Source organism: Felis catus, chromosome D2 (assembly GCF_018350175.1).
Source record: "Felis catus isolate Fca126 chromosome D2, F.catus_Fca126_mat1.0, whole genome shotgun sequence".
In the NCBI taxonomy this organism is placed as follows: domain Eukaryota; kingdom Metazoa; phylum Chordata; class Mammalia; order Carnivora; family Felidae; genus Felis; species Felis catus.
In genome coordinates, this window is record NC_058378.1 from 32,209,253 (window position 1) to 32,236,937 (window position 27,685).

Below are 27,685 nucleotides of genomic sequence, written 5' to 3' on the forward strand. Positions count from 1 at the left end.
TGATAGGCAGACTACCCTCACCCCGTTCCTTGCCTCTCTCCTTAGTACTTATTCCCAAGCACGCCGTAGAACTTGCCCACCTACGCCGTCTGTGTTGGTCTCTCCTGGAAGTGTCAGCCCCCACCCCGGAAAGGTCCTCAGCCTGTTTCCTTCTGTGCGCTTGTGTCTAACACAGTGCCTGGCACACGGCAAGTAATGTCAGGGCAGACGCGTGCGGTGTGGCCAGACCCGGCTTAGAAGCCTCTCCTTGCAGCCCCCCAGCCCTCGGGGGTGTAAATGGAGGCTTTGATTGGGGAGGTGATTCCCAGGTGGGGTGACTCCCTGGATGCTGTAACCGTGCCACCTGCCGGAACATCCCCTGTGGCCCTCAGCCCAGGCCCGCGTGAGCAGCAGGTTTTTACAGGCTGATCACAGTTCGAGAAGGCACAGGCCAGTGTGGGTCGCGTTGCTGCCTCGAGTACGGCTGTCTTTGCAGTCTGCTCCCTCCAGGGACAGAGGTGGTAACCTCTTGGGGATGGTGGCGGAGAGGGCCGTGTGGGATGAGGAGGCGGGGGGCTTGGTCACCTCTGATGGTGCGGACGTTGTCTTATTGGTAGCGGTTCTCGGGCCAAGGCCTGTGAGATGCCAATACGCCCGAAAGGCAGGCTAAATAGGAACCCACTCCCCGGCCCTGGCTGTCCCCCTTCTTCCTGACACACGCACTTGGCCTTGCTGCTGCCTCCTGTATCCTGTGGCTGTGAAGCAGTTGTAAGGGTTGGGGCTGAGGCTGGGCGACCAACTTTTGACGGCCATCGGAATGGGGTTCGAATCCCGACCTGGCCACTTATCAGCTGTGTGACCTCGGGCAGGTCACTCAAAGTCTCCGAGCCCCAGCACGGACAGCACGTCGCCCGCCGCGGTGCCTGGCACGTAACGTGCACTCGGCAAACGTTAACACTGTGCAGCCCACATCTCACCTCCTCTGGAAGGTTCAGGACTTCTCTTTCCATGGCCTTGGGCAGCAATGGTCTCTTTCATTTATTTGACACCTGGCACATGTTCGTAGCCATCCTCCCCCGGGGCCTGGCACCGGGCTTAGCATGAAAGAGGCTGTTGAGGCGACTCTGACGACTCTGAGGCCTGGTTCCGTGTCTTCTTGGCAGCGGGTATGTTTGAGGGATTTCTGGAAGTCTTCCTGCAAGGATGGGCTCTAAGCCAGGTCCCTGAGAGATTTGGGGGCAGCCAGCCCTGACCCTGCTCCTACCCCTGGGGCACATCTCTGGCACTTATCCCAGGCCCAGAGCAGAACCCCCGCACGGAAGGCCGTGTGTCTGTGTTTCCTGGTTCGGTGGGGGCAGGTGAGGGTTGGCAGGAGCCCAGGCCCCATCCTGAGGTGGAGGAGGTCACGCAGCTCTGCCGGGTGGGAGGTGGGAGGGCTGGGAGGTTGGGGAACAGCCGTTGCACAGGGCAGGGCGAGGTCAGGCTCTCCCGGGGGACACAGGCCACTTGCTGTGGCCCCAGCGTCAAGGGAATGCCTGCAGGCAATGCAGCATCCATTGCGATGCCTGGGCTGGAGGTTGGAACGCAGGGGCCTTTTCCCACTGCCGTTAGCCTCTCTCTCTGGGCCTTGCTTGCCTTCCCGTAGCCAGAGAGGCCAGAGGAAGGGCAAGAACTGGGATTTCAGGGAGAACCCGGTAGCAGGAGGGACCCACTTTTGCCTAGCTACTCCGCTTCACCCTTCGGAGCCGGGGTCCCCGCGACCTACGGTCTCGGCTCCCTTGCCCCAAGCTGAGGACAGAGTCAGCACGGAGCAGACATCACCCCTGCGTCTAACGGCTTCAGAGCTGCCCCCCGCCCCCGATCCTGCAGAATCAGGGCGGCGTTTGGCTGCCCGTAACCCACAGAAGAGAGGCGCCAAGGCAATGTGACTGCCTCCGGAGGGGAAGCAGACGTTTAAGGAGACAGGCTGGGGACAGTGTGCCTGGCAGTGTTGGAGCCCGAGCCAGCGTCGTGGAAATGATGCGTTTTGCACGTGTGGGTGTGTTGTGCACAAGTGTGCACTTCTTTGCAGACGTTCATCCTGTGTCTATTGTGTATTGTACTCCCGAGGGAGGGGCCGTGCCTTCCCTTTTATCTGTTAGGAAATGGGGCGGGCGGTGTGTGGGGAATGGCGGGCAGCAGGGTGGCGTGATGGAATCAGTTCCAGTCCTGGAGTGACCTCTCTGGGCCTTGATTCCCTCATCTGAAAAATGGGGACAATACGTTATGGGGACACTTTAGAGGACTGAATAAAACAACACCTCTGAAAATCCTTGGTCTGTGGGAGTTGCCCTTATAAGTGTTTATTTTCTTCCTTCCTTCCTTCCTTCCTTCCTTCCTTCCTTCCTTCCTTTCTTCCTTCCTTCCGCTGCAAACTTCGTGCAACACCTTGCAGAATGGCTACACTCCCCAGCTATTTGTGGATGATGTTCTTGGCAGATGTTGTTTAATTCTTACAACATCTGGTTTGGGAAGGCAGAGGGCTGGAGATTTTTTTGAAAAAAACACTCACTCACTAGGAGATGTCAGATTGTCACTTAATTGCTCTGTGCCTCGGTTTCTCCACTTGTAAATCAGGGATAATGCCAGCAATGCTGGCTAGCTTCTTTGTAGAATATGCTACGGCAATGCAGGATAACAGATGGAAAGTGGTTTGAACGTTTAGAAAAAGGCATCCTGCTCAACCTCGCTAGTAGTTAGGGAAATGCAAATTAAAGCAACAATGCCATACCATTTTTCATGCATCCGATTGGCAGCCATTTAAAAGAGGGATCACTTCCAGGTGGGCACAGAGGCCCTCTCATACGCTGCCGGAGGGAGCGGGAATTGCCACAACCTTTCCAGAAGGTAATACGGCGATGTCTAATAAAGGTTTACATACATGGCCGGGGTTGTGTCTAATCCACCCAGTAATGCCGCAGCTGGAGAGCCAAGTTCAAGAGCATCCAAGGTCCCGACACGATTATTTTCGGAGGGAGGCCCCTCGAGGCATTACCCGTGGTGGTGGGAACCTGGGAACACCCAAATGCCCAACAGTAGGGGATGCTTGTCTCTCTTGCAAACACCCATGCTCTGAACTATGATTTCGCTCCTAAAAAGGAGGGCGCAGATGTAGCAGTGTTGACGTGGAGGGTCATCCGTGAAATATCATGATGTGAGAAGAGCAAGTTTCTTTTGTGTAGAGACAGTTCCATCATTCTAAAGATAAACACAGCCGCACCGCTCCATACGTGTGTGTAATGCGAACAGATTTGCTTGGGTGCAGGGAAGGGCCCGGTAGGACGCGTGCCCAGCCCAGCCCACCCACTCTGGCCATCAGACACGTCCTGTTTGGCTCCTACAAGTTGAATTATTTGCCAACATTTAAAAAGTGAATTCATAGAAAAAGCCCGATTGTTGGCTTTTCATTGAGAGAAATCAGAAGCCCTGGCCGCGCCGGGCCCACATCCCTCTTGGCTGGAACACATCAGCGGCTGCCCCTCTTGGACAGAGCCTGTAGCCTCTGAGTGGCCATCATCCCCACCCACCCGGTGTCTCCCTCATTTCTGTTCCTGGCCTGGCCCCTGGAGCATCTCAATTTGCCTCCCTGTGATGCTGTTACCATTCCAAAGCTCAAGGGGGTGGAAATATAGGAATATATGAATGCGGGGGGGGGGGGGGTCTGTCTTTTATTATTTAAATACATCTTAGGATCGTTTATTCTGTAAATTACCGTTTCATGCCTAGTAATCAGGACATCAGGGAAACAAATGTTAGAAGGGAAACCAAAGGGCGTCACGGGCCATTGCATGTTGTATGTGGCAGGAACCCCGGTGGGGTCATGTCACAGGCCACTCGGGCCATTCCGGGTCTGGAATTAAGGGATCTGAGCTTGTGGCTCTTTTGGAATCTCTCGCCCTTGGATCTTGCAGACATGTGGAAGTCTCTCCAGAGATCCCTTCCCTTCCGTTCCCTTCACCTCCCCGTGGCTTTCCTGGCCTCTCATCCACGAGGGAGGCGGCCGGTCAACTGAGGTCCAGATGCTGAGCCTGGTGCTTGCTAGCCGGGAGTCTCTGAGCAAGCTGTTGAACTGCAGGATGACGTGCAGGCCCTTGGCTAGGCCCTGCGGGGATGTGGAGGCGTGTGGGCTGTGTCCCTGTACTAACAGGGCTGGCGTTTGAGAGGGCCGTGGCATCCCCAGCTGAGGAGCGTGGGCCCCTCCTGGTGCCTCTGCTGGTCTCTGGGAGGCCTGTCCCTGAACTGCTGCAGGGCTGAGAAGGAACCAGAGGACCGTGGCCCTGCTGTAACAGGGCCACCGCTATGGTGCGAGGTGCAGTCACCCTCCCTGGCACCCTTCGAGGCGGGATCTCGCCTCGCTGAGCCGCTGGGGGCTGGGCTCCAGATCTCGCTGGAGCTTTGCTCTGAGCCCCTAGAAATTTGGCCTCAGTGTTCTACAGACTTGCTGTGAAATGCTGTGCAGTTACCTCCCCTCTCTGTGCCACTCTGGACACTGCTGACTGCCGCCACCTTTCATATCCCAGATTATGAGATAGTAGGGTGGGTAGGAAAAGTGAGAAAAGACATGCCCATTAGGCACTTAGGCTGGGGGGATCCGGGGTGTTGGGCCTGCCAAGCCCGGTCTTAGACCCCTGACTGCCCGCTCAGCACCTATCTCCTATCCCTGTCCCCAGGCTACCCAAGCCCCATCACTCCTGGGGCTGCCATCCTGGAGGATGTAGGCAACGGCCCCTCCCCGCAAGGGGCCCAGAATGCCTCGTCACGCATTCCTGTGCCTACCGCTTAGCCTCGCTCACTCTCTCGCTCGCTCGGCTGTGCAGCCAGCCCCATGAGGGCAGACGCACCGTTGCCCCTGCCCCCACCCCCAGGCCGCTGAGCTATACCCAGCCCTGGACGATACGAAACCAAGCGATGCAGACCCTCTCTTCTTTCCCACACCCGCCTCCCCACCACGTGAGTTGATTCCCTCCCTTCTTCCCAGGCCAATTCTCCCCGGAGCTGCAGGGGTGGGCAAGTGTAGGAGGGGCTCGGAGGGCAGGCTTCTCACCTCTCCTTCCTTGTGTCCCCAGGAGACATGAGGTGCCACGTTGCCACCGGCTGCCTCGTGGCCTGGCTGTTTGTGCTGATCTCCGGATGCCTGGGTAAGTCCGATCCTCTGCCCTTCCTGCCGCCGCCAGCGTGGGGTTTGTGCACCGGGAGGGGGCTGGGTGGGGGGTGCGCGGCTGCTCTGGGCCCGCAGACCTCGCCTTGCTGTGTGTGTGATTGCACACACACTTCCCTCTCTGGGCCTCGGTCGCTTCGGCAGCACTCACAGGACTGAAAATACCAGCCTCCCCGGGGGGGGGGGGGGAAGGGGAGGAGCCTTGAGAAACAGGTGAGCTCCAGGGGAAGGAGGCATCTGTGACCGTGAACCCCTTCTGGGATGCAGGGAGTGGCTGCAGTGCTCTTCGGTTTCAGAGCTGTCTTTTGAGTACCTACTGTGTGAGGCTGTGTCTACTGTGCCCAGTTCTGGGATATGGGGCAGTGACTTGTGCTCAGGGAGCCCCGAGCCTGGTGGGGGAGGAAGCCACAGCTAGGATTTACTACCTAGAAGGCAGGTGAGTATAGTGGTAAGAAGACGGACATGGCTCTGGAGAAGCCCATCAGAAGAAAAGATTGATTGGGCCTGTGGGGACAGGAGGGACTCAGCCAGAGGGAACATTTAATCGGGGCTTTGAAGACTGAGAAGTAGTTTTAGCGTAGGGGAACAGGAGGAAGGGAATCCCGGGAGGAAGGAACAGCTTGAGCGAATCGTGGTGGTGAGGTGCCCTTTCCCCTGGCAGGGAGGACCAGCCCTCCTTCCCCAGCGGCCAGATCAGCGTCAGCCTTGGTGGCCGCGGAGGAGGCCGGGAAAGGCCTGGGCATTTGCCTGTCCCTTGGCTCCTGGACGGCTGGTGGCAAGGAGCAAAACAGCTCTGGACTGCACTGAAGGAAGGTTAGGACTGCAGGCACGGCTGGCATGGTGTCCCCTGGGGCCAGCGTGTCCCCAGGGAAGAGCTGTGGGCCCGGCCTGCCTGGTGACACGGGCAAACTTATTCCTGAGTGAGGCCAGCTCCTTCTGTCACTCCAGGGAGCTAGGGAGTCGCTGGAGGAAGCCAGCCTCCCACTGGCTGCCTGAGAGTCCCTTGAAGCTCCCCTCTCCTGGCCACTGTGTCTGGAAGGATCTCTGCTGGAATGCCTCTGTGATGGGGAGCTCACTTCCATCCAGGCAGCCCGGGATTACGGCGCAGTTTCACGGACTCTCAGGGGAGAGCTGGAGGCGCTCTCAGACCCTCTCTCGAGTCTTGACCTCCTTTGCAGAGAAACTGACACCTGGAGATGTTACTGGCCCGAGGTCATGCCAAGCAGGGCGTGGCTGAGCCTCAGTCAGGGTCAGGATACTGCTCCCACGGCCATTGCAGGAGACCTCAGTGGGGGCACATGAGATCAGCTCTGACCCTCTGGCTTTGCTGGATGGTGGGAGAGTCAGGACACTCTCCTCAGCCGGCTCTATGACCTTGGACACTCATGCCCTTCCCCCGCTGTTAAGAAGAAATACATCGGGGCGCCTGGTGGCTCAGTCGGTTAAGCGTCTGACTCTTGATTTCAGTTCAGGTCATGATCTCATCATTTCCGAGTTTGAGCCCTGCGTTGGGCTCTGTGCTGACAGTGCGGAGCCTGCTTGGGATTCTCTCTCTCCCCCTTGCTGCCTGCCCCTCCCGGGCTTGCACTGTCTGTAAAAATAAAACAGGTGCTAAGAGCACGGCTGTATCCTCAGCAGAGGATAGTTTCCTCTTGAGCTCTCTGGGTGGAAGACGGTTTGTGCATCTCAAGTGGGCACGAGGGAGTAGCACAGAGCCAGGACTCCTGGGTTCCCGCCCCACTTCTCCAACCGCTTCCCTTGGGCAAGTGTCTTAGTCGCTCTGTCCTTCTAAAGTCAAAGGACAATAGGACTCTCCTCCTTCAGTTGTCAGAATGACCAGACGAGTTAATGCACATGTCAAGCACTTAGAATAGCGCCTGGCACGTATTAGGTGCTAAAATAAAGCGTTAGCTCTTTTATTATGAGCTGTATCTTTCTCTGGGTGAAGGAAAATGGGGCGCAGAAAACAGAAAAGTTAAGCAAGTTGCCTGGGGCCACACAGCAGCTCTGTGGCAAAACCAGCCCATCTGGGGACTAGTCTGCTTTGCACGTATATGAGGTGCTGGGTATGGTCCTCCCTTCCTGGTGCCTGTCTGAAGTGGCCAGTGTTGTTCCTTTGGCATGGTGAGGCCATGGCTGACCTTAGGGACTGAAGGACACCGTCTTCCACCCTGCCCTTCCGACACCTGCCCCTGACCCCTCACCTTCCTCTCGTTCCCGCAGACCCTCCCGCATCACTTCTCCCCACTTTGTTTTCGTCTGACCCACAGGCCCAGTGGATCTCTCCTCCCATCCCGGGTAGTCAGAGATGGGTCAGGCTCACAGATGTCAGACCCTCTTGTCAGCCTGTCATCTTCTCTTTGCCGAAGCTTGTTCCCCCTTCTTCCCTCTGGCCTCGACGTGTTCTTCATCTGTGGGCCTGCTGGGGGGCAGGAGGTGGAGGCCGGCAGCTCGCATGGTGTGTTTTCTGTGAGCCTCCCCACTCCCTTCTCCCCTCAGGCCTGCGGTGGTAAGAAGCTAGATGCTGTGCGGTGTTTTTTTGTTTTTTCTTTTTTTTCTCATGAAATTTATTGTCAAATTGGTTTCCATACAACACCCAGTGCTCATCCCAAAAGGTGCCCTCCTCAATACCCATCACCCACCCTCCCCTTCCTCCCACCCCCCATCAACCCTCAGTTTGTTCTCAGTCTTTAAGAGTCTCTTATGGTTTGGCTCCCTCCCTCTCTAACTTTGTTTTTCCTTCCCCTCCCCCATGGTCTTCTGTTAAGTTTCTCAGGATCCACAGAGGAGTGAAAACATATGATATCCGTCTTTCTCTGTATAACTTATGTCACTTAGCATAACACTCTCCAGTTCCATCCATGTTGCCACAAAAGCCATGTTTCATTCTTTCTCATTGCCACGTAGTATTCCATTGTGTATATAAACCACAATTTCTTTATCCATTCGTCAGTTGATGGGCATTTAGGCTCTTTCCATAGTTTGGCTATTGTTGAGAGTGATGCTATAAACATTGGGGTACAAGTGCCCCTGTGCATCAGCACTCCTGTATCCCTTGGTAAATTCCTAGCAGTGCTATTGCTGGGTCATAGGGTAGACCTATTTTTAATTTTTTGAGGAACCTCCACACTGTTTTCCAGAGCAGCTGTATCAGTCTGCATTCCTACCAACAGTACTAGAGGGTTCCCGTTTCTCCACATCCTCGCCAGCATCTATAGTCTCCTGATTTGTTCACTTTAGCCACTCTGACTGACGTGAGGTGGTATCTCAGTGTGGTTTTGATTTGTATTTCCCTGATGAGGAGTGACATTGAGCATTTGTTCATGTGTTGGTTGGCCGTCTAGATGTCTTGTTTGGAAAAGTGTCTATTCATGTCTTCTGCCCTTTTCTTCACTGGATTATTTGTTTTCCGGGTGTGGAGTTTGGTGAGCTCTTTATAGATTTTGGATGCTAGCCCTTTGTCCGATATGTCACTTGCAAATATTTTTCCCATTCCGTCGGTTGCCTTTTAGTTTTGTTGATTGTCTCCTTCGCAGTGCAGAAGATTTTTATCTTGATGAGGTCCCAATAGTTCATTTTTGCTTTTAATTCCCTTGCCTTTGGAGATGTGTCGAGTAAGAAATAGCTGCGGCTGAGGTCAGAGAGGTCTCTTCCGGCTTTCTCATCTCGGGTTTCGATGGTTTCCTGTCGCACATTCAGGTCCTTTATCCATTTTGAGTTTATTTTTGTGTTTGAAATATTTAAAGCTGGTGGACTCCTCCAACTACTGTATGGAGAACAATCAGTAGGCGTGGCTGGCAGAGGTGGGAGGAAGCCACCAGGGCGGAGCCAACAGTGGATGCGGACTCACGGGGAAGGGGTGTGTGGGGCACGGGAAGTTGGGACTCCCCCATGTCCCCTCCCCTTGTACATCCCCTCACGGACCAGCTGGGCTGGAGGTCTCACACAGAGCCTTTGTGCCTTGAGAGTGTTTTTTTTTTTTTTTTAATTTTTTTTTTTCAACGTTTATTTATTTTTGGGACAGAGAGAGACAGAGCATGAACGGGGGAGGGGCAGAGAGAGAGGGAGACACAGAATCAGAAACAGGCTCCAGGCTCCGAGCCATCAGCCCAGAGCCTGAGGCGGGGCTCGAACTCACGGACCGCGAGATCGTGACCTGGCCGAAGTCGGACACTTAACCGACGGTGCCATCCAGGCGCCCCGAGAGTGGTTTTTAAGAGAACACCTGTCTGTGTGCCCTTTCCCCACCCCTGCCCCGTCAGCCCCCTCCTGGTGCCCAGGGACCACACTGGCAGCCCAGGGCCACGGGGTCTCTGGGGGCAGCAGGACTGTTCTGAGGACCCAGGCCCTGCTTGGTAGGTGGCAGGAGACATCTGCCCCTGAGGCCCTGCCGGCGGCCAGTGCAGAGCACTCAGCAGGTGATTATCGGCAGGTCCTGTAAAAGAAAATTTAAAAATGAACAATGCTGCTGCACGCGGTGTTTTTTCTTGGCTGGTTTCCCTCCCAGCAGCCCAAGTCCACCCCGGAGCCTTCACCCGGGTTCAGCCCGCTTCCCATACTGGAGCCCAAGGCTCTTCTTGGTCAAAAGCATCCCTCTCTGGCTGAGCAGGTGGCTCCATTATTAATACCAATATTAATAGTAGTTACCATTTATCCAGTGCTTGCTGTGTGCTGGGGCATGGCGCTAAGCACTTTATGTATGTAATCTCACTTAATCCTCAGGGCTGCCCTGAAGTAAGTCTTGTTACTGCCATTTTACACCTGAGTAAACTGAGGCATGGGAGGATCATGTGGCTGGAAAGAAGCACAGGGAAGTTCCAAACAAAGGCAAGGCCCTTGGCCATTGGCCTCTTTCTGAGGCTGTTATGTGTGAGAGGGGTTCTGCATTCCTGATATGAAAGGATGGAGGAGTGTGTGTGGGTGCACGTTTGTAGTAATGGTGATCAAGGAGGGCTTCCTGGAAGAAGGGATGTCTAAGATGAAACTTGAAGGATGTCTAAGAAGAAACTTGAGCCCACTCCCCACTAGGAGCATCTCAGGCGGGAGGGGGAGGTGCTCCTCCTCGACTCCAGCCTTCTCACTTCCTGGGAGCTGGCCTCCGTTCTCTAGCCTGGCACCAGCCCTGAGACAGCCCCAGCTCAGCCGAAATGGGGAAAAGAAGGACGTCCCCGAAGGACCCAGCAGGGGCTGCTTATGGCTGCACGACATCAGCCCTGTGCGAGACAGACCAGCTACCTACCTCCTGGTTGGCAGGGGCAGAAACGGAAGAGCCCTCACTTGCCTACTTCTCGGGTGTTTTCCATACCAACAACCAATTCTCTGGACACCAACTGGGTGTCCAAAAATTTAATGAAACTCAGTCTGACACTATTTGGAGTTAGTGTCAAATCATACACATTTAAGGGCTCGGGCGCACAAGACCGCCCCCATGTCACAGGCCAGTCACGAGTCCTAGGCCACCCATGCTTCTCACCTACCGGCCATAAATCAGGGCTTCCTATGACCCCCTTCCTCAGGTTTTATCAGCTAGAATGACTCACAAGACTCAGGGAGGCAATTTACTTCCATTTCCTGCGTTAACATAAAGAGTACAGCTCCGGGGCAGCCAGATGGAATGGGGTGAGAGTGGAGCTTCCATGTCCTCTCCAGGTGCGCCACCCTCCCAGCACATGGATATGTTCACTTCCTGAGCACTCATCAGATCTCTTCAATCTCCAGCTCCCTCCCCTCCCCAGAGGTCTGGATGGGACTAAAAGATCCCCCCACTAACGAGTTGGTCTTTCTGCCCACCAGCCCCATCCTGGGGCTGCCTAGAGGCTCCCCACCCCCCAACCAAGTCCCCTCACTAGCATAAACTCAGCTGTGCTCAAAAGGGGCTCCTTATAAATGATACTCCTCTCTCTCTGGAAATTCTAAGGAGTTTTGGAGCTCTGTGTCAGGAACTGGGGCAAAGACCAAATATATATATATATATATATATATATATATATATATATATATATATATACACACACACACACACACACACACACACACACACACACACACACACACTGAAGGCTGTTAAGAGGAGGTTCAGGGGACAGGTAAAGCCAGCCTTGGGGAGGCCTTGTGTGGGGAGCTTGTGGTTTGGGGGGCTCTTTGGAATCACTAAATTCCTCAGCCCATGCCACTACTTCCTCAACTCCTTCCAAACCTGGCCCTTGTCCCAAGGCCATCACAGAGTGATACAAGGTCAACCACCCAGGGGTCCCCTAAGGCCTGTGCCACTTACTAGCTGTGTGACCCTGGGCAAGTTACTGCTTATTCCCCACAGGCCTCGTTTTCCTCAGCAGTAAGATGGGGATATGATAGCCCTGGCTGTACCATGAAGGTTGGTGGAGGGGACGTAGTGGCTGGCATGGAGAAAGGTTCTATACATGGCATTGCTGTCATTCATCCTATGAGGTCGGCTCACGTTCCTTCACACGACAAATACCTCCTGGGGCTCCTGAGTCCTCGCTCTTCTCTGAGCACCAGGCTGGTAGCCATCGAGGAGGATAGCCCTGGTCCTTGGTGTGCTCACATGTCATCTACAGCCAGGCTGCCTGGTGGGAGTACAACGTGAGCCACATGTGTGAGTTGGAATTTTCTAGAAGCCGCATTAGAAAAGAAACACATTTTATTGAAAAACAATTTTTTTAATGTTTTTATTTATTTTTGAGAGAGAGAGACAGAGCATGAGCAGGGGAGGGGCAGAGAGAGGAGACACAGAATCCGAAGCAGGCGCCAGGCTCTGAGCTGTCAGCACAGAGCCCGATGCTGGGCTCGAACTCACGGACCGTGAGATCATGACCTGAGCCAAAGTCGGACGCCCAACCAACTGAGCCACCCAGGCGCCCCAAGAAACACACTTTAATAATAAGTTTAACCCAATATATCCACAATATTTTCATTTCAACCCATGTTCAATATAAAAGGTTAATGAGATATTTTACACCCATGTTTTCATATAAAGCCTTTGAAATCCTGTGTGTATTTTATGCTTCATCATGTCCCAGGACTCATTAGCCATGTGGGGCTGGTGGCCTCTCTCGCCGTACGACCTCCCTACTGGCATTATTCCCCATTTACCCAGAAGCAGGACAGTGACTCGCTGAGGTCCTGGGAAGGTGGCCATGGCACTGGACGCAAGCTCAGTGCCCTCTGCAGCCCCTACTCTGTGTCTCCCTTGCAGAAGCTATGGCATAAGGTCCTTGACTGACACTCTTGTCCTCTGACTTCCAGGCCAGGTGAACCGACTGCCCTTCTTCACCAACCACTTCTTTGACACGTACCTGCTCATCAGCGAGGACACGCCCGTGGGTGAGTTGGCACAAGGGCTGGTGGGCATGCCGGGTGGCATAGGGTGGGCTTCCCTTCCCACGAGCGAAGGTGATCTTAGAGATTGAGGCCATCTTCTACCAATTTTTGGAACCTCTTCCGTGGTGTCCCTCATGGGGGTGTGTATGGCCTCTCCTTGGGGATGGGGCGCTCAGTCCTTCCCAGGGCTGTCCCTTCCCACACGGGGGTGCTCCGAGTGCCCAAGGAGTTATCACATTGAGCCCAAGATGCGTGACTTCCTCCACTTCTGTCCTACAAGATGGCTTGTTCCTCTTCCTTGGGCAAACTTGAAGTTGGCAACTGTCACAGAGTTTGTTTTGTAGCCTTTTGCACTTTTCCGTGATCACCAAGTTTTCCGCAATGAGTCTGCCTGTTTTTGTCATTAGGGGAACGATGACCTATTTTGGAGGTGATCACAAACATCCCTCACACCCCAGCTTGAGTCACCTCATTACCCAGCTCTGTCCTCACGGTCCCCTTCCTGAGGGCCTGGCCTCTATGCCTGTGGCTGGAGATGTGCACACACAGCCCTGTGGCCTTCGCTCGGCTCCGGGGACCGGAAGGTTCTCGGGAAGCGCAGCTGCACTGATGGGAAGACCCTCATTCCTGTGAGAGGCCCCTCCTGCCTCCCCCCACACTCCCTCCCTTGTCCTCATTCTTGTCCGTGTCATCTTAGGGAAAATGCCCCTCATCTGGGGCTTCTTAAACTCAGGTCTGCCTCCTCCGTGGGTCTGCGGGCGGGGCTCAGGGCTGGTGTGGTGCTTCTTTCTGGAGCGTCGCTTGTCCTTGGAAATGAAGCAAGATGGCATGGAGAGGGGGGAGGGGTGTGAAGGCATTTAACGCAGAGGTCATTTTAAACACTCTCTTACATAAAACCAAAGGTAGATGTGTGATAGAGAAGATGCAAAATTCTTCATAGACATCTCTGCTTGACGAGGGGAGCCTCAGCAGGCCCCGGCCTCTCCCCTGCTTGTGCGACCAGGAAGGCAACCCCTGGAGAGACCTTTCCTTCCATCCTTCCTGGTGGAAGCTTTTTTGCAGGTGGCTGCGGAGTATAGCAGGTGTTTCTGACTGTTGTGGGGATTGTCCCCACAGTCCAATTGCTCCTTTCTAGGACCCATGGGGTGGGGGGGGGGGCCCTGGGGAAAGTTGCAACTCCTTTGGTGATTCACAGCCTCCCTTGGATCAGTGCTGCAAGGCTGGATTTGTGGGTGTAGGTGCTTAAAGGCTCCTCCGAGAAGGAGGCTGCCCGCCTCTCTGTCTGCCTCTTCGTCAGGCTTAGCTTAACTCCTGGTGGGGGGGGGGTGGTGGAGAGGGAACCTAGAAGTCTCCCGGGATGCTGCTGAGCTTCAGGCCATGTGCGTGGGCTTCTGGATTCATCTGGGGGTTCTCCCCAAACCCAGGCCTCGCATGGGGCTGGAGTGGAGGTAGGAGACTAGCTGCCTAGTATATGTGATTTGGGAAATGAATGAACATTAGCAGCCTTTGTCATCAATAGAGTCTCTCCCGGTTCACCCATCAGTCCATCAGCTATAGAGGGGTGCACCTTCTGTGCCGGGCCTAACTGCCATGCACCCGGAGAGGAATCCGACAGAAAGATAAAGAAGTCGATGTTGGGGTGATGGGGGCCGGGTTGGATGTCCGGTTAAGTTCCAGTGGGCCTTGAAGGAGGAAGGTGTGTTCTTCTGGGGACAGAGCAGAGGCAGGAGGAAGCCGGAGAGGTTTTGGGGAGGTGGTGGCCCTTGAGCAGAGTCCCAAAAGACTCCCTTTCTGTTCCTTCACATACTGTTTCCTACAGCTGATTTTTACAAGTGTCAGTTCTTTTTATTTTTTAACATTTTTTAATGTTTATTTATTTTTGAGAGAGAGAGAGAGAGAGTGTGTGTAAGCAGGGGAGGGGCAGAGAGAGAGGGAGATGCAGAATCCGAAGCAGGCTCCGGGCTCCGAGCTGTCAGCACAGAGCCCGACACGGGGCTCGAACTCAAGAACCTCAAGATCGTGACCTGAGCCGAAGTCGGATGCTCAACCGACGGAGCCACCCAGGCGCCCCTAGAAGTGTCTGTGCTAACCTCAGCCTCCCAGGGATTGCTCTGTGGTGGAGGGACTATATCTGGGACAGGGGGGACCATGGAGGCAGAGGCGGGGCCAGCCATTAACTGACAGGGCTGCTGGCGGGGAGAGGCGAAGGCGGCCCTCAGGTGAGCGGTGCTGGCTGCGTCACCCTATCTGTGACCCTGCTCAGCCCCGAGTGTGGCCTTCTCAGAGGACTGTGGTGCAGGGAACGTGGTGGGGTGGAGTGGGTATTGCTTGGCCAGTGCTGATGGTGATAAGCCCCAGGCTGGATGCCCCCACTCCCAGCGAGCCCTCCCGCAGGCCCTGCTCTAGTTACTTTTGGCTCCGGTTCCGCAAACGCGTTCTGCAAATGCTAAGCATCGATCGGCTTCCGGGAGCAACTCCTAGGACATGGCCCCATTAAGCCTGCGCTTGGCAGTCACAGCAGGGCCGTCGATCTGGTGCCGTGGGGATTGATCCCTGGCTCTAGGGGACCTAAGGAACGAGAGAGGGCTCAGTGAGCTGAAGACAGCTCTGTTCGTCTCTCCGGGCAGGCGCTGGTGCTGAGTTGGCCCACACCTTCCTGGCTTCCCCCCTTCGTGTTGCATCGGCATGGGACAGCAAACTCTGGCCTGAGAGTCATGAACTTAGTTTTTGTTCTTCACTGTGTGGCCTTGGGCACAGCACTGCCCCTCTCTGGGCCTTGGCTCCTATCTCACCAATGAGAGGGCATTGGGCCCATCTTGGGCGGCCCTGCCGGCCCAGTGTATAGCCAGGCCCCCAGATAACAGGCCTGGAGGTGTCCACTGTGTGCTGTCACCTGTGTGGCCCTGGGCCATTCAGAGGTTGGTGTGGACTCACATGGATGTGGCGGGGTGCAGGCCTCAGACCAGCAGAGGCCAGGGCGAGGGTGAGGGTTGAAACAGTTTGTCCAAGGGGCTGGCCCTTTGCTTGCCATGTGGAATGGGGTGGCCTAGAGACTTGGCTTGGAGGCTTGGTTCTCACTGGCCCTTTGCTTTCTGAACCTCAATGTTCCAGCCCATAAAATGGGGATGGAATGGACCCCTCTCTGGATTCCATGCCTGGAATGGTTTGTTAGTGAACGGGGAGCCTGTGTGCGGCCTGGAGATGACTGGTTGAGCTGTCCTGCCCGCCATGGGCTGTGGAGGGGACAGACAGGTGCACAGAGGAGCTGGGTCTAGGGATGGTCACTATCGATGGCTGGAGGCAGAGCCCAAGGCAGTCTGAAAGCGGCAGGAGGTCAGAGCTGTGGGCAGACCAACTTCCAGCCTGGGTGCTGATTATCTGGCTTCTGCTCAATGCCCGACGGTGGGGAGCTCATGATCCCGGAAGACAGTTCGTTTTTGTGCTATGGGACGGTTCTGGGAATGAAAAATCCTTCCTAATAGGAATATGAAATCTGTCCCTGGAACTCCCACCCATTGAGCCTAATTCAGACCACTGGAGCCTTACAGAATAATGATAATAATAATATATGATATACTGTATATGTATAATGTATACAATCATAAAAACTACGTTTGTTGACTGCTCAAGGTAGAGTACAAAGTGTGTTAACTAATGTGTTTTCCAAATTCCTCTTAAGATTCCGGAGGTAGAGTTGGCTGCGGGCTGTTAGTGTGTGGTTTCTGCAAATGTTCTCTCCTGAGCTAGAGATTGGGTCTTAGATTCACCCCAAACCTTCCGAGCCTTTCCATTCTTTATGCCGTCGCCTCGGTTTCGGCCGGCGGGCCAGCAGCCGTGTGCTGGGGAGCGGAGGGGGAGGGCACAGCCCAGCCGCCCCAGATCCCTCGCAGAGGCTACGCGTCGTGTCACTCTATCTCCTCACCCATCTCTGGTTCCAATTCCCTCTGCCTGATGTTCTCTTTGAGGACCATCTCCCAGCCGGAGAAGACAGGAGCAAAATGAAGTCATTACGGAGCCCTGCCTGTTAACATTCAGGGCCCCCTTGTCCCTGTGTGTCTTACTCCAGACACGAACGTCCATCATTGGCAGCTGAGCTGGCCGGGGAGGGGCAGAGCAAGGGCAGATCAAGGACTCGGTGCCCGGTCGGGCTGGTGGCATCGCCCACACCGTGGCCTTGGCTGTCAGCAGTAAATGACCGCGTGGCACCGGCATCCGAGGGAGGGACACTTCCTGGGTGCTGTCTCCAGGTGACGTCCCGACTCCACTCCAGACACTCACCAGTATGGCCCACGTCAAGGTCACCGACGACCTCCCGGTGGCTGAAGCCAGTCCTTAATTCTCAGACCTGTGGCCTTCTGGCAGTCGGTCTTTTTCTCTTCCAGGGCATTGGCTCTCTGGCTGTGCCTTCTCAGCTCCGTTTGCCGGCTTCTCCACACCTCCCGCACCCCTGAGTGTTGCAGGGCCCCAGGCCCAGCTCCTGTGTGCCTTCCCCGTCCGTGTTCTAGCCCCGTGGCCATCAACTCTGGTCTCGCGGCTTCAGGTCCTGTCGTGTGCTGACAAGTCGGAGGCTGCTACCTCCTTCCCGGGCCTCCTTGCGGAGGACGTTCCAGACTTGTGTGTCCGCCTCTGTGCTCAGCATTTCTACTTGGGTGTCTGCGGGGCTCTCAGCCTCTGTGCATCCAGGCTGGACTCCTGCCCTTCCCCCAGGCCCTGCTTGCCCTGCAGCCTTGCCCGGCTCAGTTGCAGCTGCACCACCTGCCTCAAACACCAGTTGCCCAGGCCAAAAACTCGGGGTCGGTCCTGTCTCTTCCCTCTCTCCCTCACCTCACTTCCGATTCATCGATTCGTCGGCAAATCCTGTTGGCGCCATCTTCAAAAGCTTTCCAGAATCTTCTCGCTTCTCGCCCCTTCTGCTCCCGCCACCGCGGTGCAGACCTGGATTCTCTAGCAGCTTCCTGATGGCCGCAGTGGTCTCCCTGCCCCCTCACCCCGCTGAAGCCTTCTCTCACCCCCGCAGCCGAGCGGTCAGGGGTCCTGAGACAGAGCCTGTCATGAGGTGTGCTCAAGTCCCCCGCCCCACTTGCAATGGGCGTGGCACGAAGGCTGTCGGCTGTCTGGCTACGTGTCAGACCTGGTCTCCTCCGCTCCCCCATGCTTGCTCCCCTCCAGCCACACTGGCCTCCCTGCGGTTCCGTGAGCGTGAGAGGCGGGTTCCTACCTCAGCCTCGCACTTGCCGCTCCTGCTGCCTGGAAGGTGGCGAGCCTCCGCTGGTCGGTCAAGTCCGTTCTGATGGCTGCCTCCTCCGTGTGACCTTCCTGGGTTTCTCCAGGCAGGGAGAAACCTTCTCCAGGCAGGGTTCGAGTGCTGCTTCCTTTGCTTACTTTCCTCTCTGTTGGTCCCTGTCACAGTGCTAGTGTGGCTCAGTTCTCATCTGCCTCCCCTCTTGCACTGCGAATGCGCCCAGGTGGCCCGGACCATCTTTGTGTCCCCAGGGCCCAGCTCCGGCCCTGGCTTGTGCCTGGGGCCCGGGGTGTCTTGGGGAAGGAGTGAGGTCTGGAGCGTATGGGCACGTGGGGTATGTTCCCACTGGCTCCGTGCCTGTGCACCCTCCTTCCTGCGGTCTCAGGCCAGGCGCTCCGCTCCCGAGGGTGTCAGGAGCGAGCTGTCGGTGATGACGGGGATGGCTGCCCAGGAAGTGGGCCCGGGAGAGCACGTGCCCCAGATGGCACGGACGCCGTACGTGCCTGTGCTTGTGAATGACGAGGCCCACGCCGTGCCAGGGGTCGTGTTTTGATCACCCCAGCTGCCTGCCGGGGCTGCATATGGTGTGTTTGCCAGGGACCCGCAGAGAGTCACAGGAGCAGCAGCGGGAGGTCTGGTGTGGAGCCACCAAGCTGACCGAGGGGCTCTGTGAGGGGCGGAGGACATCTAGTCCACCTGCCTTGGCTCCTGAGCCCCTGGAGGGGGACAGTGTCCCTTGGGGCTGGGCACCAACCGTCCTTCCTTCCATCCCGGTTCTAGACACTGCCAGCCCCGAGCCTCCCAGGTGCCTAGAGGGAGGAGGGAGAACTCTTCATCACGGCCTGTCACCTGCCACTCACACCCTGATCTCTAGTCACGGGGACCCTCTCAACACCCCAATACCTCACCTCTGTCTCCCCACACCTTTGCCATGCTGGTCCCTCGGCAGGGAAGGCTCTTTCCCCTTCCTGCCTCGTGAATTCCTACTCATCTTTCAAGGCGTAGCTCAGATGTCACCTGCTCTGAGGCCCCCACCCTCCCTCTGCTTTGTATTCGCCCCTGTGCAAGCTCTGAGCGAGTTCTAGCCGGGTTGTTGGTGTGTAACTCCTCAGCAGCTGCTCATTTTTGCTCACTCCTTTTATTAATATCGACATTCCAATTAATTAGCATTTTAGCATTTATGTATAATAGAAGATTGTAGAGTGGTAATATGAGCGAGCATTTCTTGACTGCCAGCCTCCTGCCAGGGCCTCTGTGAAGGGTTCTCAATGCCTGGCCTCCTACAGGCCTCACAGTGAGTCGCCGAGAGGCGGCACCGTCTCCATTTCATAGCTGGGCAAGCTGAGTCTGCATGTGCTCTGCGCCAAGCACGGCGCCCCCTACAGAGGGAGTCTCGGCAGACACCGAACGAGTATGGGGGGGGGGGGGCGAATGAAAGCAGGAGGGCCCGTGGATGCTGGATGTCTTGTTGAGCCCCCTCCCCTTGGCTCCTGGACCCTCCATATGTCGCCAAGGTCAGTGCCCGTGGAGCCAGGCCTCCCCCCCCCCAGCCCCCAGCCCCCAGCCCCCGCCCCCGGCAGACCCCTCACTACCGCCAAAAGCATCCTGAGTCACAATTCAGGTGCTAATGGCCACGCTAATCACCTGCGCAACTAAATTAGTCTTGTCTGGAGTCATTAAGGCGGGAGCTCGGGATTCATTAGGACGGATCGGGCCCAGGCAGCGCCTGGCACCGCGGCCAGTCGGCGCTGATTAATTTTCCTGCAAACTCCATCAGTGCCCAGCTGTTCCGTCTGGACCCGGGGAGAACAGTTTCCAGGTGGGCCGACCCCACGTTAGCCGTCTCAGTAGACGGAGGAGCGGGGAGCCTGCGAGAGCTTGGATGGCTCCCCGCAGGGAGTCCCCTACCAGGCAGGGAGCTGGTGTGAGTGCCGGCAGCAGCCGTTCAGGGAGGGCCAGAGCTCCGGGCACGGGGCTCCGGAGCAGCCGTGGACAGGCCTGGGTAAGAGGGGAATCCGGGAGGTGTTTTGGCCTTCCCTGGGCCCATTCTCTGTACCTAGGGTCCTGGAGGGAGCTGTCCCTGGTCCTGTGCCCCTCCCCCTTTCTGCAAAGGGAAGAACTCCCCTCTCAGGAGAGGATGAAGACATCACCGAGTGAGAATGTTTTCTCTTTTTTTTCTCTTAACCAAAGGGTTCCTTCGGACTGACATGCAGGAGAGGGGGTCATGGTCCCCCAGAGCAGTTCCCTGGCAAGGGCTGGAGGCAAAGCCTCAGCGGGGTGACGTGGGGAGGCCAGTGAGGGGCTCCCAGACATCAGTGGAGCATGTGCTCAGAGGGTGGTGTGGGCCTTTGTGCCAACCACCCGCGTGGAGGCTGCGGAGCCCGGTAGCTCCTAACAGCACAGAAAATACACAGCGTGTTAGATGAGAATAAATGCTGAGGGCAAATAATTATCTGTGGGTGAAGTTAGGGCCACAGGTAGACAGTGGGGAGCCGTAGCAGCCTGTATTCCTCACCTTCACTTTCACCCCCACGCCCAAAGGACCTCTGAAGGCCTGTGATGAACAACTAGGGCCTCCTGCAGGGCAGCTCAATGGCCGCTGTCTTAGTCAAACACTCCCCCTTTCCGGATGGGGAAACTGAGGCCTAAGGTGGGGAGCTTGCCCAAGGGCCCCAGAGAATTACTGTTGGGTTCCAGCCGGAAGCCTGTGCTGATTCCACACATGGGCTGCAGAAGGGGCTCCGGGGGGCTCTGCCCGGCAGGCACCTGGCCCCCGTGGGCCTGGGGACGAAGGGGCACCCTCCCACGTTGGTGAGCTGTGAGCGTGGGACTTGAGGTTTGGAGAAGGGGCTGCAGGGGCCTCGCAGCTGCCTCGGTCTGGGGTAGGGTGCTTCAGGAGGGAATGTGAGGTGGTCCAGAGGCTCCCTGGGGCTGCTGCCATTGGAGGAGGGTGTGGTGTGAGATTTTGGAGGGAAGGAGGTGACCCACTGTCTGTCCAGATGATCAGATCCTGGGACCGAGGAGCCCAGGGCCCTGGGTTCTTGGTAACCTCAGCGCAAGGATTTTACTATTCCTTCTAGGAGCCGGGGATGATCACAGGATCTCTGGAAGGGGCTGGCTGCTTCTGTGGCCTTGCCTCCTCTCTGTCTTTCTCCAAGGCAGCCTAGGCCCTCCAAGGGTGTGCCCTTGTGGGGAACCTTGTGATCTGCAGCCACTCCGGCGAGACCCCTGCCTGGTCACATCTGGGGCCCGTGGCAGCTACAGACGGACTGTACCACAACACATAGGTGGGGTGGGCCGGGTGGTTTGGATGTTGCCATAATAACACTAACGATAATGACGATGTGCCCACCTGTCGTGTGGGCAGGCTGTTAATGGCCTGCCCTGGGCACCTGTACCGGGCTGTGCTAGGGGGTAGGGTAGGGACATGCACATTCAAGATAGCTGGCGAAATGGCAACTGTCTTTAACTACGCTGTGTCCAGATAAGCTCTTCACACATGTGACTCATCGAATCCTTATAGCAACCCCAGAAGGTGGGCTGTGTAACCCCATCTTACAGATGAGGGGGCAGGGGCTAGTGAAGGATAAGCAACCCGCACAGGATCACACAGCTTATCTAGGCTGGAGATTGGGCTTGAACTTGCCTGACCCCAAGCCTGTGTACTTAACCACAACTTTGGGATTCTGTGTGTGGGTCATTGCTTTGAAGGAGCCCCCATTTGGAGTGGAGGAGGGGGCCGACGACCAGTGCCTGGTCCGCCCCAGGCAAGCGGAAGGCAGGAGCTACAGATGCTGCCAACGCTCAGAGTGGGAAAGAATTCATTCTGGACTCAGGGACAGAGAAGGCTTTATAGCAAAGGTGGCGGTAAGGGTTTTAAGAGGCTGAAGCCAGAGGAGAGGCATTTCAGGAGGTGATAGAACAGGCTGACCAGCCGTGGAAAAAGCAGTTTGTGTTGTTTCTTGGACAGCAGAAATAGGTCGTTGTGGTTAAAATAGAAATAATAATATTTAGTACTTGTGTCTTAACTAGTTAGGTCACCTGCGTGGTCTCGTTGACTCCTTGCAGCAGTGATGGGAAGTTTGTCCTATCATGACCCCCAGGGTATAGACTCAGGGAGGTCAGGCAAGCTAGCCAGGCTCCCACAACCAAGTCAGGATTTGCACCCTAAGAGTTCACCGTCCGACGTCCACGCTTGATCCCCCACTGTGCTACCTCTCAGGATTATGTGGGCCTTTCCTCAGTCTGTCACCCAGGAACAGGTCTCAGTGGTCAAGGGTCCACATAGGGTGAAGGTACAAGGGCTTCAGGGAGAGGAGAGTGGCCAGCATGGCTCGGTCTGGGCACGCAGGCCTAGGACTGGGGCCGGAGCCTGGGTCCCAGGCGGGCTCTGCTCGTGCATTCGAATGAGCTTAGGCAAGTCCGTTTCCCTGTCCAGGCCTCTCTTCCTGGCATTACTCAACAGATGCTAATCCTTGCCAGGCACACGACACAGAGTTGGGTCTATTGCTAAAAAATGACTGGGGAAGAGGGGCACCTGGGTGGCTCTGTCAGTTAAGCGTCTGACTCTTGGTTTCGACTCAGGCCATGAGTGCCACCCTCCTGCTGATGGGATGTCTGCCTCCTACTGTTGCCCCCTATTCGTTCTGGTCTGCCCAGCTCCTGGCGTCAGCCTGACTTCTTCTGACAGCTGCCCAGGCCTGCAGACAGAGGCCTGCCCCCGAGTGATTCCGGAGACCCTACCTCCTGTGGCCAGCCCTCTGACTCAGGACAGATTTTGCCCACCTTCTCCCTCCTGGTCACCCTCCTGTCTTTGCTGCACAAAGGTTTTGCAGGCCTTGCTCATTTAGTCCTCACAGCGCCCCATGAAGGGGGCGGGCATTAAGCCCATTTGACACACGAGGAACCCGCGGCTTAGGTTGTCACCTGCCCAAGGCTCATGGTCATGAAGTTAAAGAGCCGGGTTTGTGCGCCCAGGGTGGCTCAGCCGGTTAAGCGTCTCACTCTTGATTTCCGCTTAGGTCGTGATCCCGCCCCCCCTCGTGAGATTAAGCCCAGCATCCGGGCTCTGCGCTGACAGCACGGAGACTGCTCGGGATTTTCTCTCTCCCTCCCTCTCTCTGCCCCACCCCTGCTCGCTCGCTCGCTCGCTCGTGCGCACATTCTCTCTCGCCCTCTCTCCCTCAAAATAAATATTTGAAAAAGAGTTGCAGAGCCGCATTCAAACCTAGGTCTTTCTCCCTCCGTCAGCGACACTTGACCCTCCGTGGGTGAGTGGATGAGAGTAGGCGAAGAGGAGACTCTGCCATCCCCACGGCTGCTGTGGGCTCCTCACTCACCCTCTCTGGTCGGTCTTTCACTTCCGCACCCTGCCTGTGTATCCCGGTGGATGCAGGGGCCCCCTGCCCTGGGGCGAGGGAGAGGGCGTGCGTGGTCCGCCTCCCTGTCCCCACCCCCGGTGTCACAGTGCTGCACGAGGACCTCCTTCCCTGCAGCAGGGGCCTCGGCGCTTCCTAGGATTGATTTGGCCTTCGGAAAGGATAATTCACGATGAATATGCCGGCGTCCGACTGGAGTGAGATGGAGGGATTATTGAGTGTAGACCTGCTTCGCCGCATCAGCTGCTTTATGAGCTCTCTAGAGAAACCCTATGTTGGGGATAACTCACCCTGACGGGCAGGGAGGTGGTGTTTGTCTCCGCTCCCTTGGCGAGTGGTGCCAGTGGGGCCCAGGCACCCTGCTCGCCCTCTTTGCAAGCAGGTCATTGTCCCTCCCACCTTGTCCATCACGTGCTGCCCCAGGGTGTGGGGTGACGGCATGGGTGCCCGCCTGCTGGGTCCCCGTGTGGCCTCTGGCTCCAGGCTCCTCACACGGGCCCGGTAGAATGGAGGCGAGTGCATTGGAGCCTGCAGACAGATCTCCTTGATGTCTGGTAGGTTGTCACCCCCGGGGGGCAGCCCAGCCTCACTGCCGGGGGTACCACCTCCGCAGGTTGGCAGATTCCCTGGAAGATCAAAGTGGATCTTTCGTCCGGGGACTCAGTGCACCACTGGGGAGGTGTCCTCGTGGGCCCAGCCTTGCTCAGCGTTGACACACGAGGGCACGAGGCCGGGGAGCGCAAAGCCCCTTGTGGCGTCCCGGCCACTCAGGTCAACTCTGGTCACCCTGGGTATTGGTCCTAATCAGCCAGCCCTGCAGTAACTCAGTATTCTGGGCTGGAGCCAGGGAATAGACCAAGTTGGAAACTCTTTGAGAGCAAGGACCACGTCTTAGGGCCTTGTTAGGTGAGGTTGCCTGGAAGGTGCAGTAGCCAGACAGGGCTGGCCTTCCTTTCTTGGTGTCCCCTTTGGAACCTGGCATGGGCAATGGCCACGGATGGGACTCCTCCTATGTGTAATGATTTCCGCATCTGTCCCGGGACAAGAGCACATTCACCCCTAGGCTTCGACAGCCTTAGATCAGGAAAGCCTTTTCTGAGGGGCAGGTAGGTGCCCAGAGGAACCGGAAGGGAGACACATGGCACAGCTCAGGGACAGGAGAGCTCAGGTGGCAGGGACTCCCCTACAGCAGGGGTACACAATAATAGTGAGTAGTCAGTGCCCTGGGCGGGGCTAGGGGTGAGTGCTGACGTTCTATTATTTGTAACACGGTCCATATCTCAGATCTCGCCCTTCTCTGTGCCCTGTCCCATCACGGGCCTCAGAGTACGATAACAGTGCTTGGATGAGCCTGTGCCAGGTTCCTTGGCATCTGACCCCCTGGACTACCCAGTGGGACCACTGCTGTCCCCTCTTCACAGGTGAGGAAAAGTTAGTGCCCTACCTTGAAATGTCAGTGCCAAGGTTTGAAGCCGATGGTCTGACCACCCGGGGTGCACTTGGCTCCATTTTCAGCTGTGTGATCTTACATAAACGCCCTCAGCTCTTCGGGCCTCAGTTTCCCCATCTTGTACACTGAGCAGAGCAGGCCTCTCCTAGCGTTCTTTCCCTTTCCCCAGCAATTCAGAACCCCCTGGAGGGCTTGTTAGCACGTGATTGCCGGCCACATCTCTGAGTTTCTGATTCTACGCGTCGGTGGGGATGGGACCCGAGAGTTTGCATCTTACACATATTCTTAGGTGATTGTGCTGCTGTTCTGGAAACCCCACTGTGAGACCGCCACCCTCGCCATGTTGCTTCCCGGCCCCTGGAATTGGCTCCTGAGTCTGCCCTGCCGGACCTGCAGCCCCAGGGGCGGCTGCCCGTGGACGTGGAGCTGGGCTCCCCGGAACCGCCCCTCACCCGCCTGCCTGCGTTGCAGGGCCCCTGCCTGGGACGTCACCTGTGCTCTCCACACCTCAGCTGTGGCTCCTCCTCGGGGGGCACGGACTTGGGAACTGAGAGGGGCCCAGGTGGGAGGCGCAGGAGAGCCGAGATGCAGATTCCCAGTGCCCCCAGCCCCGCCTTCGGTGTTTACACAGAGTGGCCGCAGGGCAGCCGAGGTAATTACTCCTGACGGCCTCCATTAAAAGCTCTGGGGCAATTTACAGTCAATTAAGGAGAAGGGACCTGCTTCCCTTCTCAGGTGCCCCCCACTACCACCTGCTTTGAGGGAGTCCTGCCCAAGGGGCTGTGATCTGGTGGAAGGGGCAGGTGTTTTAGGGCCTGAGCAGAGAAGGAGGTGGGGAGGGGGGCGCGGGTGGCTTCTGAAGCCACCGAATCCGCTGTCCTCACAGTCCGCACCCAAGCCATCAGTCGCCAGCTGTAGGCGGAGGACTCTCGGTATGGTGTGAGGACCTGTGAGCCGTGGAGGAAGGAGCCCTGAGCCCTGGCTCTGCCCCAAGTGCGCCAAAGCCTCGAGTAGATCCTTCACCTCTGGGAGCCTCAGTTTTCTCATCTGTAACATGGGGCTGGTCCTGCATACTTTGCAAAGCTGTCGTGGTTGTTGAGGGGGGTACTGGGTGCGGTGAGCACAGGGCGTGCCCCCCACCCCCCAGGTGCTCAGTGGTGGGGATCGTGACTCCTGTCCCACCTGGGGAGCCTCACCTGTCCCTGCATGCACAGGTGTTTTCTTTTTCTTTTTTAAAATTTGTTAATGTTTATTTATTTTTGAGAGAGACAGAGCATGAACACGGGAGGGGCAGAGACAGAGGGAGACACAGAATCCGAAGCAGACTCCAGGCTCTGAGCTGTCAGCACAGAGCCCGATGTGGGACTCGAACTCAAGAGCCATGAGATCATGACCTGAGTCGAAGTCGGACGCTTAACCGACTGAGCCACCCAGGTGCCCTGCACAGGTGCTTTCTGAAAGCAATGTTGACAGTCTGAGGACCTCCTGAGCCTGGCCCAGTCCCTGCCTCACTCTTTGGACGCAGGAAACTAGAAGACTTCCCATCTTAGAGAACCTCAGATCTGAGAGTGAACGCCTCTCCTTTTCCTAAATGCCAATTTAGGAAAATCAAAATATTTACCAGCTGCATTTCTGTCCATCTAAAATGAAAATAGCTAAGGGATGCCCGGGGGGCTCAGTCAGTTAAGCGTTGGATTTCGCCTCAGGTCATGATCTTGCAGGTTTGTGAGTTCCAGCCCAGCGTCGGGCTCTGTGCTGACAGCTCAGAGCCTGGAGCCTGCTTCAGATTCTGTGTCTCCCTCTCCTATCTGCTCTCTCTGCGTCTCTGACTTGCTCTCTCTCTTTCTCTCTCTCTCTCAAAAGAAATAAACATTAAAAAAAAATGAAAATAGCTTCATCGAGTCATGGGGGGCAAGGGTGGGGGAGGAGAACGTATATTTTACAACTTGGATTACCTACTTTATTGACTAGAAACGTGGCCAGGAGAAAGGTGACATTGCTTTTGAGCTCCAGAAATAGAAATATCTGAGCCTATTTGAGAAGTGGCAATAAGGAGGCTGCGTTCTGGAATTAGACCAGGGGCCACATCAAGCAGACAGCCTGCCTGGGAGCCCCAGGGTGCTGTCCCTGCTCCAGCCTGGTGCCCTCATTTGGAGGGATGACATATGGGCTGTGACATATGACGTGTGACATTTGCCCAGCACAGAGCCTGGCACATCACCAAGGCTGGTTAACCTCAGCCTGCCCTCATCCAGTTGGCAAGAATTGCCTTTGCCTTTCTAGTTATTTTCTGTCCAGTCTGATGCTATTAAAAGAATATTGAGCAATGAGGATGGGATTATTCTCCCTCTCTTCTACCCCTATTTCTCACCCTTGGGAGGGTCCCTTTCTCAGCTTCCCCTCTCTGGCTCTGGAGGAGGTGGGCGAGTGGCAGGGAAAACAGGACCAAAGGTGAAGGAAGTTCGCATTTTCTTACCAGCCAGCTCTGCTCAGTGTTTTCCTGCCCATAAACCAGGATGTTGACTCTCTCGTGACCAAGCACCAGTGGGAGTAAAGTCCCCAGGGTGTCCAAGAGCCAGGACCCTTGAGGTCACAGTCATCTTTATGTTAGAACTGCTCTGTTTTGCCTGAAGTTCTTCTGGTGAGTTCCTCATCCCCTGCCCCTTTGCTTCAGCTGGCCAGCGTCCTGCCATCAACATATCAAAACCGAGGGCTGCTGGGGTTTCTTGCATTGGCCGCTTCTTTGTGAGGAAGGCCTCTTAGGAGGCCTCACCAGAATATTTCACTCAACCAATGCATGCAATACTTAACTCTGTATCAGTGATTGCTGTAAGCTCTTCTAATCCTTATAACGACCCTGTGGGGAAGGTGCTGTTGTTATCATTGCCGCTTTATAGAAGGGGAAACGGGGAGACAGTTGCCCAAGATCATAGAGCTGGTGAGCGGGGGTGGAGATGGTATTTGAACTTGAGTGGTATGGCACCAGCCACTAGCCTCTTACGCCGTGTGCTCTGCTGCCTCGGGATAATAGTGATGGTAGTAACAATGGCTTCTGTTTATTGAGCACCTATGAGGTTCCAGGTACCTTGTACATGTTA

At 56.1% G+C, this 27,685-nt stretch overlaps 1 protein-coding gene across 8 annotated transcripts in view; it reads left to right on the forward strand.

The window, feature by feature from the left end:
• The window catches only part of CDH23 (cadherin related 23), a 417,627-nt gene that overhangs the window by 44,359 nt on the left and 345,583 nt on the right, over positions 1 to 27,685 (forward strand). For all 8 annotated transcript variants that reach the window (XM_023240529.2, XM_023240536.2, XM_023240532.2 and 5 more), the window contains exons 2-3: positions 5,085 to 5,156; positions 12,443 to 12,520. In XM_023240529.2, coding sequence (XP_023096297.2) covers positions 5,090 to 5,156; positions 12,443 to 12,520 — 145 coding nt within the window. In that variant the 5' untranslated portion in view covers positions 5,085 to 5,089. The remainder of the gene's footprint in view (positions 1 to 5,084; positions 5,157 to 12,442; positions 12,521 to 27,685) is intronic.